The sequence below is a fragment of the Bos taurus genome, chromosome 7, assembly GCF_002263795.3.
Source record: "Bos taurus isolate L1 Dominette 01449 registration number 42190680 breed Hereford chromosome 7, ARS-UCD2.0, whole genome shotgun sequence".
Lineage (NCBI taxonomy): Eukaryota > Metazoa > Chordata > Mammalia > Artiodactyla > Bovidae > Bos > Bos taurus.
Genome location: NC_037334.1, coordinates 13,594,197 through 13,609,293, shown reverse-complemented (window position 1 = coordinate 13,609,293; position 15,097 = coordinate 13,594,197). Strand labels below are relative to the sequence as shown.

General features: G+C 41.8%; 1 protein-coding gene across 1 annotated transcript; it reads right to left on the bottom strand.

The window, feature by feature from the left end:
- Positions 1–10,998: 10,998 nt before the first annotated feature.
- OR7V1 (olfactory receptor family 7 subfamily V member 1) lies at positions 10,999–11,999 on the bottom strand. The gene is given in 3 exon segments (XM_002707849.5): positions 10,999–11,130; positions 11,132–11,717; positions 11,719–11,999. Coding segments are annotated over 3 exon segments (942 nt in total). The 5' UTR covers positions 11,943–11,999.
- Positions 12,000–15,097: the final 3,098 nt, after the last annotated feature.

The window sequence follows — 15,097 nt, the reverse complement described above, 5'->3', positions numbered from 1 at the left end:
TATTTTTCCTCTTTCTGAGTCAAGAAAGGTCACAGCAGCTCTTGAAACCGAGCAGGATCCATCTTATCCTCTGTTGCCCTCTTCTCCTGCCTTTAGTCTTTCCCAGAATCAGGGTCTTTTCCAATGATGGTTCTTCCAATCAGGTGGCCAGAGTTATTGGAGCTTCAGCTTCAGCGTCAGTCCTTCCATTAGTGTTCACGGTTGATTTCCTTTAGGATTGATAGATTTTATCTTCTTGCTGTCCAAGGGACTCAAAAGAGTCTTCTCCAGCACCACAGTTTGAGAGCATCAATTCTTTGGCCCTCAGCACTCACATCTGTGCAGCTTCCATGATGGTTCAGAGGGCAAAGAATCTGCCTGCAACGCAGGAGACCCAGGTTCAATACCCTAGTCAGAAAGACACTCTGGGGAAGGAAATGGGAACCCACTCTGGAACTTGGCTGGAGAAGCACATGGACAGAGGAGTCTGGTGGGCTACAGTCCATGGGGTCACAGAGAGTCAGACAGGACTGAGTAACTAACACTTTCACTTCCATTTTCTCACATCCCTACGTGACTAGTGGAAAAACAAATTTGACTATACGGACCTTTGTTGACAAAGTGATGGCTCTACTTTTTAATATGCCCTCTAGGTTGTAGGCAAGAATCCCTTAGAAGAAATTGAGGAGAAACAAGAGTCCCAGATGCAGTACTTGGATGCAATCTCAAAAATGACTGAATGATATCTGTTCGTTTCCAAGGCAAACCATTTAATATCACAGTAATCCAAGTCTATGCCCCCAACCAGTAATACTGAAGAAGCTGAAGTTGAATGATTCTATGAAGACCTACAAGATCTCCTAGAACTAACACCCAAAAGAGATGTCCTTTTCATTATATGGGACTGGGATACAAAAGTAAGAAGTCAAGAAACACCTGGAGTAACAGGCAAATTTGGCCTTGGAGTACAGAATGAAACAGGGCAAAGGCTAATAGAGTTTTGCCAAGAGAATGCACTGGTCATAGCAAATACCCTCTTCCAACAACACAAGAGAAGACTCTACACATGGACATCACCAGATGGTCAATACTGAAATCAGATTGAGTATATTCTTTGCAGTCAAAGATGGAGAAGCTCTATACAGGCAGCAAAAACAAGACCAGGAACTGACTGTGGTTCAGATCATGAACTCCTTATTACCAAATTCAGACTGACATTGAAGAGAGTGGGGAAAACCACTAGACCATGCAGGTACGACCTAAATCAAATCCTTTACAATTATACAGTGGAAATAAGAAACAGATTCAAGGGACTAGATCTGATAGACAGTTCAATTCAGTCACTCAGTCGTGTCCAACTCTTTGTGACCCCATGGAATGCAGCACAGCAGGCCTTCGTGTCCATCACCAACACCCAGAGTTCACCCAAACTCATGTCCATTGAGTCGATGATGCCATCTAACCATCTCATCCTCTATCCACCCCTTTTCTTCCTGCCTTCAATCTTTCCCAACATCAGGGTCTTTTCAAATGAGTCAGCTCTTCACATCAGGTGGCCAAAATGTTGGAGACAGAGTACCTGATAAACTATGGATGGAGGTTCATAACATTGTACAGGAAACAGGGATCAAGACCATCCCCAAGAAAAAGAAATGCAAAAAAGCAAAATGGCTGTCTGAGAGGCCTTACAAATAGCTGAAAAAAGAAGAGAAGTGAAAAACAAAGGATAAAAGGAAAGATATACCCATTTGAATGCAGAATTCCAAAGAATAGCAAGGAGAGATAAGAAAGCCTACCTCAGTGATCAATGCAAAGAAATAGAGGAAAACAATAGAATGGGAAAGACTAGAGATCTCTTCAAGAAAATTAGAGACACCAAGGGAACATTTCATGCAAAGATGGGCTCAATAAAGGACAGAAATGGTATAGACCTACCAGAAGCAGAAGATATTAAGAAGAGGTGGCAAGAATACACAGAAGAAATATATAAAAAAGATCTTCACAACCCAGATAGTCATGATGGTATGATCACTCACCTAGAACCAGACATTCTGGAGCATGAAGTCAAGTGGGCCTTAGGAAGCATTACTAGGAACAAGGCGATGGAATTCCAATTGAACTATTTCAAATCCTGAAAGATGATGCTGTGAAAGTGCTTCACTCAATATGCCAGCAAATTTGGAAAACTCAGCAGTGGCCACAGGACTGGAAAAAGTCAGTTTTCATTCCAATCTCAAAGAAAAGCAATGCCAAAGAATGCTCAAACTACTGAACAATTGCACTCATCTCACACACTAGCAAAGTAATGCTCAAAATTCTCCAAGTCAGGCTTCACAGCACATGAACCATGAAATTCCAGATCTTCAAGCTGGATTTAGAAAAGGCAGAGGAACTAGAGATCAAATTGCCAACATCTGCTTGATCATCAAAAAAGCAAGAGAATTTTTAAAAAAGTCTATTTCACTGACTGCACCAAAGCCTTTGACTGTGTGAATCACAACAACAGACTATGGAAAATTCTTCAAGAGATGGGAACACCAGACCACCTTACCTGCCTCCTGAGAAACCTGTATGCAGGTCAAGAAGCAACAGTTAGAACCAGACATGGAACAACAGACTGGTTACAAATTTGTAAAGGCTATGTATTGTCACCCTGTTTATTTAACTTATATGCAGAGTACATCATGCAAAATGCCAGACTGGATAAAGCACAAGCTGGAATCAAGATATCAGGGAGAAATATCAATAAGTTCAGATATGCAGATGACACCACCCTTATGGCAGAAAGCAAAGAGGAACTAAAGAGCCACTTGATGAAAGTCAAACAGGAGAGTGAAAAAAGTGGTTTAAAACTCAACATTCAAAAAATGAAGGTCATGGCACCTGGTACCATCACTTCATGGCATATAGATGGGGAAACAATGGAAACAGTGACAGACTTATTTTGGGAGGCTCCAAAATGAAGATTGTGACTGCAGCCATGAAATTAGAAAGACACTTGCTCCTTTAAAGAACAGCTATGACAAGCCTTAGTTCAGTCATTCAGTCATGTCCGACTCTGTGACCCCATGGACTGCAGCACGCCAGGCCTCCTATCCATCACCAACTCCCGGAGCTTACAGAAACTCATGTCTATTGAATTCGTGATGCCATCTAACCATCTCATCCTCTGTCGTCCCCTTCTCCTCCTGCCCTCAATCTTTCCCAGCATCAGGGTCTTTTCAAATAAGTCAGCTCTTCACATCAGGTGGCCAAAGTATTGGAGTTTCAGCTTTAGCATCAGTCCTTCCAATGAATATTCAGGATTGATTTCCTTTAGGATTGACTGATTGGATCTCCTTGCAATCCAAGGGACTCTCAAGAGTCTTCTCCAACACCACAGTTCAAAAGCATCAATTCTTTGGTGCTCAGTTTTCTTTATAGTCCAACTCTCACATCCTTCCACACATAACTACTGGAAAAACCATAGCCTTGACTAGACGGACCTTTGTTGGCAAAGTAATGTCTCTGCTTTTGAATATGCTGTCTAGGTTGATCATAACTTTCCTTCCAAGGAGTAAGCGTCTTTTAATTTCATGGCTGCAGTCACCATCTGTAGTGATTTTGGAGCCCAAAAATAAAGTCAGCCACTGTTTCCACTGTTTCCCCATCTATTTCCCATGAAGTGATGGGGCCAGATGCCATGATCTTAGTTTTCTGAATGTTGAGCTTTAAGCCAACTTTTTCACTCTCCTCTTTCACTTTCATCAAGAAGCTCTTTAGTTCTTCTTCACTTTCTGCCATAAAGGCAGTGTCATCTGCATATCTGAGGTTATCGATATTTCTCCTGGCAATCTTGATTCCAGCTTGTGCTTCATCCAGCGTTTCTCTAAATGTACTCTGCACATAAGTTAAATAAGCAGGGTGACAATATACAGCCTTGACCATACTCCTTTTCCTATTTGGAACCAGTCTGTTGTTCCATGTCCAGTTCTAACTGTTGCTTCCTGACAATCCTAGACAGCATATTAAAAAGCAGTGACATTACTTTGCCAAAAAAGGTCCATCTAGTCAAAGCTATGGTTTTTCCAGTAGTCATTTATGGATGTGAGATTTGGACCTTAAAGGCTGAGCACCAAAGAATTGACCCCCTTTTTTTTTTTTTTAACTTTACAATATTTTATTGGTTTTGCCAAATATCTAAATGAATCCGCCACAGGTATACCTGTGGTTTTGGAGAAGATTCTTGAGAGTCCCTTGGATTGCAAGGAATCCAACCAGTCAATCCTAAAAGAAATCAATCCTGAATATTCATTGGAAGGACTGATGCTGAAACTCCAATACTTTGGCCACCTGATGCGAAGAGCTGACTCATTGGAAAAGATCCTGATGCTGGGAAAGATTGAAGGCGGGAAGAGAAGGGGTCGACAGAGGATGACATGTTTGGATGGCATCATCGACTCAATGGACATGAGTTTGAGTAAGGTCCAGGAATTGATGATAGACAGGGAAGCCTGGCGTGTTGCAGTCAGTGGAGTCACAAAAAGTCGGACACGACTGAGCGACTGAACTGAACTGGAGACTTTTGTTAAATGGCACAACTGGGTTTGGGTGGAGTGCTACTGGCATCTAGTGGTGTCATCTGGGGGTGCAGCTAAACTTCTCAAAATGCACAGGATAATCTCCCAGAAAAGACTTTATCTGGTGCCAAACGTGAATAGAATGACGATTGGAGGTAGAGTCAGGGTGTGGCAATAGGGTAATGGTAAAATAGCAGCACACCTTTTGAGAATAAGTCTGACTAATTGGTTATACATTGCAAGTTCCCGCAAAGCCATCCTTGATTTGCTCAATTTGCTAGAGTAGCTCGCAGAACTCAAGAAAATAAGTTATTAGATCACTGCTTTATTATAAAGGATACTAAAGAATACGAATGTACTATCAGATAGATATATACACAGGGCAGGGTCCAGAGGGTCTTTAGCACAGGAAATTCTGTTCTCTGAGAGTTCAGGGAGCTCCACTGTCCGAGCACATAGATGAGTTCTTTCGTTCCAACCTGGAAGCTCCCTGAACCCCAACCTATTAGGTTTGAGGCAAGAAATAAATGGACTCCAGTTGGACATTTAAAATCAGCCAGCCTCCTCTTTAACCTCAGATATGCAGATGAAACCACCCTTATGTAAGAAAGCAAAGAGGAACTAAAGAGCCTCTTGATGAAGGTCAAAGAAGAGAGTGAAAAAGCTGGCTTAAAACTCAACGTTCAAAAAATGAAGGTCATGGCATCCAGTCCCAACACTTCATGGCAAATAGATAGGGAAACAATGGAAACAATGACAGACTATTTTGGGGGGGCTCCAAAATCACTGCAGATGGTAACTGCAGCCATGAAATTAAAAGACACTTGCTCCTTGGAAAAAAAGCTATGACAAACCCAGACAGCATATTAAAAAGCAGAGACATTACTTTGCCAACAAAGCGCTGTATAGTCACAGCTATGCTTTTTCTAGTAGTCATGTACGGATGTGAGAGTTGGACCATAAAGAAGGCTGAACACTAAAAAATTAATGCTTTTGAACTGTGGTGTTGGAGAAGACTCTTGAGAGTCCCTTGGACTGCAAGGAGATCTAATCAGTCAATCCTAAAAGAAATCAATCCTGAATATTCATTTGAAGGACTGATGCTGAGTAAGTTCCAATACTCTGGCCACCTGATGCAAAGAACTGACTCATTAGAAAAGACCCTAATGCTGAGAAGGATTGGAGGCAGGAGGAGAAGGGAATAACAGAGGACAAGATGGTTGGATGGCTTCACCAACTCAATGGATATGAGTTTGAGCAAGCTCCGGGAGATAGTGAAGGACAGGGAAGCCTGGTGTGCTGCAGTCCATGGGGTTGCAAAGTCGGACAGGACTGAGCAACTGAACAACAAGCCTCCACTTTGCATTTCCTGAGGCAAGAGATAGGTGGGCTCCAGTTGAGGAATTTACAAACAGCCCCCTGATTGATCTAAAAAATGCAAGTAACAATGGAAACCGGGTAAATAGCCAATTTTTTTCTCTCGTAAACACCTCAAGGGAATAACCATGACAAGGACAAAGAGAAGCAAAAACCCTGTCTGAGTAAAGGATAAGGGAGACGCTGCTGCTACTGCTAAGTCACTTCAGTCGTGTCTGACTCTGTGCGACCCCATAGACAGCAGCCCACCAGGCTCCCCCATCCCTGGGATTCTCCAGCCAAGAACACTGGAGTGGGTTGCCATTTCCTTCTCCAGTATGTGAAAGTGAAAAGTGAAAGTGAAGTCACTCAGTCGTGTCCGACTCCTAGTGACCCCACGGACTGCAGCCTACCAGGCTCCTCTGTCCATGGGATTTTCCAGGCAAGAGTACTGGAGTGGGGTGTCATTGCCTTCTCCCAAGGGAGACACTACACATGGCAAAAAGTCTCCTTGGACTCAAAAGTCAAAGGGTAATTCCAGGCAATAATGAGTCTTGCTCCTCCCAGAAGGCTTCACTTGTGGAATTTCCCTGTTAGTCCCATGGTTACGACTCTGTGCTTCCAATGCAGAGGGACAAAAGGGTTCCACCCTGGTCAGGGAACTAAGATTCCACATGGTACAGCATGACAGCATCTTCTCAGCATTTTCCAGCAGCACAGGTAAAATTTGCTATTATCACTCACTTTTATATGTTAATATTTGAGCCATGCATATAAATGCCTAGTTTACTATAAGATACCATTGTGTGTGTGCTCAGTTGCTCAGTCACGTCCAACCCTTTGTGATCCCATGGACTGTAACCTGCCAGGCTCCTCTGTCCATGGGATTCTCCAGGCAAGAATATTGGAGTGAGTTGCCATTTCTTCCTCCAGGGGATCTTCCCAATCCAGGGATCAAACCTGTGTCTCTATGTCTCCTGCATTGGCAGGCGGTTCTTTACCTCTAAGGCAACCTGGCAAACCCACACGCTACAGGGTGTGGCCAAAACAACAAAAAACAACAAAAGCAAAACTTTATCAACCCCTTCTTAGAGTAATTTATATTTATATGCATTTAATAGTTTAGTATTTTTACACATTTAATAAAATACATAGAATTATAGAGGAAACAAATTATATTAAAATATTAAGGAAAGCAAAAAAATGTATTTTATACTTGAAAGTTGCTAAGAAAGTAAATCATAAATGTTCTTACTACAAAAAAATGTGGTAATTATGTGGTATGGTAGAGATGATGGCTAATACTATGAATGTAACCGTTTTGCAAGATATGAGCATTTTGCAAATTAGTACCTTGTACACATTAAACTTACACAAAAAAAGAAAATGCTGCATGTATACTAGAAGAAAGGGCTCCAGAGTGTGGTGAGTCAGACACTGGTGCTGGTTTCACCCTTGAGGTGGTCTACAAGGGAAGCTGAGGGACCAGTGTGAGCTTTAAGTGCTGCAGGATCAGGGGTGAACAGTGAGGGTAAGGATCTCCTTTTAGGCTAGCAGCCCAAAGGAATGTCTCTGGGGAATAGGGAGGAACTGAAAGCAAACCAGTGTGGGCTACAGCCAGGCTGCTCACCACCTGGGAGATGCCAGAAAAACCTTGGGTAACTATAGTGCATTACTATCTCAGATAGTGAAGACTCTGCCTGCAATATAGTAGACCCAGGTTCAAACCCCACGTCAGGAAGATCCCTTGGAGAAGTGAAGTGAAAGTCACTCTGTCGTGTCCGACTGTTTGCAACCCCATGGACTGTAGTCCATGGAATTCTCCAAGCCAGAATACTGGAGTGGGTAGCCTTTTCCTTCTCCAAGAGATCTTCCCAACCAGGGATTGAATCCAGGTCTCTCGCATTGCAGGTGGATTCTTTACCAGCTGAGCCGCTAGGGAAGCCCAGGAAATGCCAAAGGGAGGAATAATAACATCAACCAGATAAGGAAAAGCAATTGGAGAATCTTGGGGTGGCTGGGGATACGAGGCCTCAAGGAAGCCCATGCCTTCCATGGAAACTGTCCCTAGACCAGCCATGACTTTGATCCATTGTGCATCCATCTATTTTGACCATGTGTGAGTAGGAGTCTTGTTCTCTCCAACCACTGCTAAAGGCATTCATTCTGTTGATTTCACATTTTGACCCTGCCACTGCTTCAACTGCTGGGATTTCAAGTATCAAGCCTGTTCAAAGCAAGAATGTATGAGTCACTTGGAACAAGATGCACTAGAAGAGGAGAGAACTGGTACCTGTTCAAGCACACTACACAGAATACAGGGGCGATAGGCAATGCCTGGACTATGACATGCATGTGTGTGTGCTAAGCCACTTCAGTTGTCTGACTCTTTGTGACCCCATGGACTGTAGCCCATCAGGCTCTTCTGTTCTTATGATTTCCCAGGCAAGAAAACAGGAGTGGGTTGTCATTTCCTTCTCCATATTGTAGAATATGTTGAACACAAAGAGGGCAGGACCCTAATATAATAAACATCCATGCCCCACCTTTCTGGGCTTCCCAGGTGGCGCTAATGGTAAAGAGACCAGCTGCTCATGCAGGAGACATAAGAGACCTGGGTTTGATCCTTGGGTTGGGAAAATCCCCTGGAGGAGGGCATAGCAACCCACCCCAGTATTCTGGCCTGGAGAATTCACCTTTCTGAATTAACTTCTGGACTGGCAATTAATACTAATACTAATTAATACCAATACTAATTTGTGTAAACTTTTAAATTTATCATTCTTGCTAGAGATTGCTTTATTAGTATTTTTTCAAGAAACCAAATTTCAGTTTTTTTCTCTCTACTACTCCACTTCTTCAAAATTAATTTAATTTGTTCTTTTGTGATCATTGTTTCCTGCTTTATTCTTTGAGTTTGCTACATTTATTCTTATTAATACCTTACTATGTTTATTAAATAAAATTTCAAGCTTTAACACACTTTTTAAGGCTACAATTTTTTCTCTAAAATTTTTTCTCTTGGAGAAGGGAATGGCAACCCACTCCAGGATTCTTGCCTGGAGAATTCCATGGACAAAAGAGCCTGGTGGTCTATAGTCCATGGGGCTGCAAAGAGTCAGACACTACTGAGCAACTAACAGTTTCACCTTCACTTTTCACTATCAGACAAAGTAGATTTTAATGCAATAATACACCCAGGGATAACAAAGGCAGCTTCATAAAGATAAAAGACTGAATGCACAGGAAAGATATAACAATTCTGAATTTGTATTCAGTATCTAATGATTGAACTATGAGCAAAAATAGTCAAATTCAATGTGTCGGGTGGGTGGGGTGATTTGGTTCAAGAAGGAGGGGATACATGTATACTTATATCTGCCTCTGGGAGATAGTAAAGGACAGGGAATCCTGGGGCACTGCAGTCCATGGGGTTGCAAAGCATCAGACACCACTTAGCAACTGAATAACAACAAATAGCTGATTGACCTAATGGGTGGGCATATACAGAAAATGTACTTGATCACTGCCAAAATGATCTTTAAGCACAAACAGATCATCTACTGCAGATGGTGACTGCAGCCATGAAATTAAATGACACTTACTCCTTGGAAGGAAAGTTATGACCAACCTAAATAGCATATTCAAAAGCAGAGACATTACTTTGCCAACAAAGGTTCGTCTAATCAAGGCTATGGTTTTTCCTGTGGTCATGTATGGATGTGAGAGTTGGACTGTGAAGAAAGCTGAGCACCAAAGAATTGATGCTTTTGAACTGTGGTGTTGGAGAAGACTCTTGAGTGTCCCTTGGACTGCAAGGAGATACAACCAGTCCATTCTGAAGGAGATCAGCCCTGGAATTTCTTTGGAAGGAATGATGCTAAAGCTGAAACTCCAGTACTTTGGCCACCTCACGTGAAGAGTTGACTCATTGGAAAAGACTCTGATGCTGGGAGGGATTGGGGGCAGGAGGAGAAGGGGACGACAGAAGATGAGATGGCTGGATGGCATCATCGACTCAATGGACGTGAGTCTGAGTGAACTCCGGGAGTTGGTGATGGACAGGGAGGCCTGGCGTGCTGCGATTCATGGGGTCACAAAGAATTGGACACGACTGAGTGACTGAACTGAACTGAACTGAACTGACTTGATGATTGATACAACAAGGAGACAAAAAAGTCAGATTTCAACATGATTGACCTAATGGGTGGGCATATACAGAAAATGCACTTGATCACTGCTGAAATAATCTTTAAGCACAAACAGATCATCTACTAAGTTTGAGCACAAGTGCTGCATTCCACACTTAAATTTCAAAGAATTTAAATTGTGCAGAGTATGTTCTCTAGCCACAATGCAATGATACTAAAAGCCACTAACAAAGGGATAAAAATAGATCCTCTCCACATATTTGGAAACGAAGAAACGCATTTCTATATAACTTATGGATGAAAAAAAAACTCTCAATTCACTTTATTCTAATCAATGTATCTGTATAAATGAGGAAAATGAAGATGACTCAAAAGGAAGAGGATGAAATGAGAATTGGCTTATCAATGTATAATGCTAAAGCAAATGCGTGTTCACAAGTATACAAACACATGAACTGCACACCTGATAATAATGATTTTTTTCCTCCAGCTTTATGGAGATTAATTGACTTCTGTTGGCACCTGATAATTACACATTTGATTTTACTAGTGCTTAATCTAGATAAATTTCTGTACACATATATTTCCTGTTTCACTATTAAGTATGTAATATTTTGCCTATTTTATAGATATCAAACTGAACTCAGTTAAGTTGCTTGATAAATGACAGGTAGTAAAACACAAGATAGAAGGATTTTTTGGGGAGTGTGCATTTCAGCAAACTGGGAGATCTTAGTTCCCTGATCAGGGATCAAACCCATTCCCCTTGAAGTGGAAGCATGGAGTCCTAACCACTGGACTGCTACGGAATTCCCAGGATAGTAGGATTTAAAATACGTGACTTGAAAACTTTACTAGAATTAAATTTTGAAAGAAACAGAAATTCTGGCATACCCAATATTTCATTCCCTTTGACTCATTCTAGAAGCCCACACCAAAAGTTGATGACAGAATCATGAAAAAAAAAACGTTCTGGAGATGAATTTCCTCAAGGCTACCTTTATGTCTCTGTTCCTTAGGTTGTAGATGAAGGGGTTCATCATTGGAATAATCACAGTGTACATCACACTTCCCTCTTCCTGGGGGAGAGAGAGTAGCTGCAGAACTACGGTAGATCCCAACACAGGTCTCATAATTTAAGAAAATGACAGAGAGGTGAGATCCACAGGTGGAAAAAGCTTTATACCTCCCACCAATGGATGGGATTCCCTGGATGAAGGAGACAATCTGCATGTAAGAGGAAATTACGCCTGAGAGAGGACCAACATGTAACAGCTTAGTCACCAGATACACCAGGATGTCCTTGATAAGAGTATCAGAACAGGCAAGTTTGAGGATCTGAGCAAGTTCATAGAAGTGGGAGATTTTCAAGTCTGTGCAGAAGGACAGCTGCAACACCATCAGACTGTGGATCAGGGCATTCAGAATGCTAACGAACAAAGAGAGAAGCAGCCGCAGACCACAGAGACAGGGGTTCATGATGATCACATAATACAGTGGGTGGCAGATGGCCATGATGGTCAGGAGTAAATTGTCTGTACAAATGAAAACCATGAAAAAATACATCTGAGTGAGGCAGCCTGCATAGGTGATGGCTTTGTTCTCTGTCTGGATGCTCGACAGCATCTTGGGGACTATAGTGGAGATGAAAGAGATGTCAGCAAAGGACGTGGGAGAGGAAGAAGTACATGGGAGTGTGGAAGTGGAGGTCAGAGCTGACGGCCAGGATGATGAGCAGATTCCCGAGCATGGTGACCAGGTACATGGACAGGAAGAGCCCACACAGGAGGGGCTGCAGGTCTGCATTATCAGAGAGGCCCAGGAGGAGGAATTCTGAGACGTCTGTCTGGTTTTCTGATTCTATGTTGTTGATAAGTGTACTGGAAAATATAGACATGAGTTACTATGAAGTGGATACACAGACATCATTTGTTTGAGAGAAATTTTCTTCTATGCCTTAAATTCTAAAAATATTTAGGGACTTCCCTGGTGGTCCAGGAATTAAGACTCCATGCTTCCACTGCAAGGGGCACAGGTTCGACCCCTGGTCGGGGAACTAGGAACCTGCATGCCGGGTGAGGCAGCCAAAAAAAAATTTTTTAATGTAAATAATTCTTCACTTCAAGTTCCTCTACTCATTTCCTCCTTCTCCAAGTAATTTTTGAATAACTTCTAAATACTGTACATTTTTTTCCAATACTACAATTAACAAATGAAAACAAGTGCTATTGTTTTTTTCTAGGAACCATCATGGGCTTCTCAGGTGGTGCTAGTGGTAAAGAACCCGCTTGCCAATGCAGGAAATGTCAGAGATGTGGGTTTGATCTCTGGGTCGGGAAGATCCCCTGGAGGAGGGCATGGCAACCTACTCCAGTATTCTTGCCTAGTGAATCTCATAGACTAAGGAGCCTGGCAAGCTACAGTCCATAGGGACACAAAGAATCGGACACGACTGAAGCAACTTAGCACACATGCATGCATCATGCCTCCAGCACTTTATTTTCTTAGTATTAATTTATTTATTTGGCTGCACCTGGTCTTAGTTGCAGCACTTGGGATCTTTAGCTGTGACATGCAAACTCTTAGTTGAAGTATGTGGGATCTAGTTGCCAGACTAGGAATCGAACCTGGGCCCCCTGCATTGGGAGCACAGAGTTTTAGTCACTGCACCACCAGGGAAATCCCAAGGCATTTTAAAATCTATGATTAAATTCTAGTCAGTTCTTTATACACATCAAGCCTGGTTAAGAAGTGAAAATGAAAGTGGCTCAGTCATGTCTGACTCTTTGAGACCCCATGGACTATACAGTCCATGGAATTCTCCAGGCCAGAATACTGGAGTGGGTAGCCTATCCCTTCTCCAGAGGATCTTCTTGACCCAGAATTGAACCAGGGTCTCCCCCAGTTCTGCATAGCAGGCAGATTCTTTACCAGCTGAGCTAACAGGGAAGCTCTCAAGCCTAGTTGGATGACTTTATTTTCTCAGAGGATTTTTAACTCTGTGGTTAACCTTATACTGAGCCTGCTCAGATTTGCAAATCTCAGGTATTGCTGGAAATTATAAGCTCAGATTCTCTTCTATCTCAAGGTAAAAAATAATATCATTATCCATTCCTTTAAATATTCTAACACTATTGCACTGTGGGGAACAATCTGCAAGCTATTTTGCTAGGTTAAAAAAACAGTATGATTACTAGTGTGCAGACAAGAGTTGAGGAAGTAACATAGATGTCTATCTGTGCATAAAATTTCTCTTCAAGAATCCATACAAAATTAGTGCAATGTTAGCCTCAAAAAGAGGACTTTACTGCTAAGAAATAGGAATAAAAGGGACATTTTTCACTGTTTTTGGTACCTTTTGAATTTTGAGCCACATAAACGAATCTCTTCAAAAAATTACCTTTCTTTTTGCTTGATTTTCCTTGACCAAGATTTCTCAAAGGCCTAATGATATTTTCTAACTCTTGGTATCATAAATCTGAAACCATTGTGGTTATTCTCTAATATTTGGTAATTTTCCTTTCTTTTAGAGGAAGGTACTATGATTTATCTTTTTCATTATAAAAATGATTTGTACCTCCCCAACAAATGTGATTCCTGGTGGCTCAGCAGTAAAGAATCTGCCTACCAACACAGGAGATCTAAGTTCGATCCCTTGGGTCAGGGAGATCCCTGGGAAAAGGAATGGCAACCCACCCCAGTATTCTTGCCTGGGAAATCCCATAGAGCCTTGTGGGCTACAGTCCATGGGGTCGCAGAGTCAGACGTGACTCAGCAACCAAAGAACAACAACCTAACAAAATGAAAGGTTTCGATTCATAAATTTAAAAAAGAAGAAGGGTAGTTGTCAGGGGATGGGAGGATGGCAGTATGGGGGGGAGGTGTTTAGTGTTTCAAGGGGACCAAGAATCACTTTTTTTTTTTTAATTTATTTTATTTTAACTTTACAATATTGTATTGGTTTTGCCATATATCAAAATGAATCCGCCACAGGTATACATGTGTTTCCCACTTTTGAAAGATGAAAACTGTTCTGGAGATGAACGGTGGTAATGGTTACACAAAAATGGAATTGAAAAAAAAAAATTAAAAAAAAAATGGAATTGAACTCAATGCCACTGAACTGCATACTTAAAATAGTTAAAAGGGTACATTTTATTTTCTATATTTTGTCACTATTAGAAAATAAATGAATTTATAAGAAGTACTGAAGAAACTCTTTCTGTTTTGCTTACTCATGCGCTTGTCCTCTATGCTTTGAGAAATCAGCCAGCTGCCCCCTCATTTCTTGAACTTCATGGATGTTCTTAGGAACACAGCCCCACCCCCACTTCTGTTTCAGGCTTCTCCCTCAGTCAGGGAATTCTGCAGATCAGGGAATATTTAACACCATTCATGGAGACTCAGATCTTACCTCCTCCTGTTCTTGGTAGAATCACATCAGAGTCAATAGCACAGGTCTCCTCCTTCCCTTCCTGAAATAAAGGGATGCATTGGAGCAATCTGAAATTCTCAGAAAATATTAGGAAGTATTGATTTCCTTCAAATAGCAAATTGGTCCATAAAATTTCAGGGCAAGAGAATGGGCTCAGCAGAGCCAGGAGCAATGGCAAACCTGGTGCCAAGGGACTTGGGAATAGGCCAGAAAAATCGAGAGGCCCATTAGACAGTGACTCTCAGTCTTGACCATGTGTCAGAGTCACCTGGAGGGTTTCTTAAAACAGAGATTGCTGGGTGCCACCCCAGTTTCAGCATCTCTAGGTGAAGTCCAAGAAACTGCATTTCAAAGAATTCCCCAGGTAATGCTGATACAACTGGTAGAACCTGCTACATAATTTTCAGGTCCCAGCGCAAAATGAAAATTTGGAACCCCAAGTTGTGAAAATGTCAAGACAGTGATAGCAGAGCATTCAACCAAGAGCAGGGTCCTCTGTGGCCCTTCTCATTGCACACCCACAAACCCAGCTCTGGCTGCTGGTCACATTATTTAAGGGATACATTATTTTTCTAATATTTATTTATTTCTATGTATTTCTTTGGGATTCCCTGGTG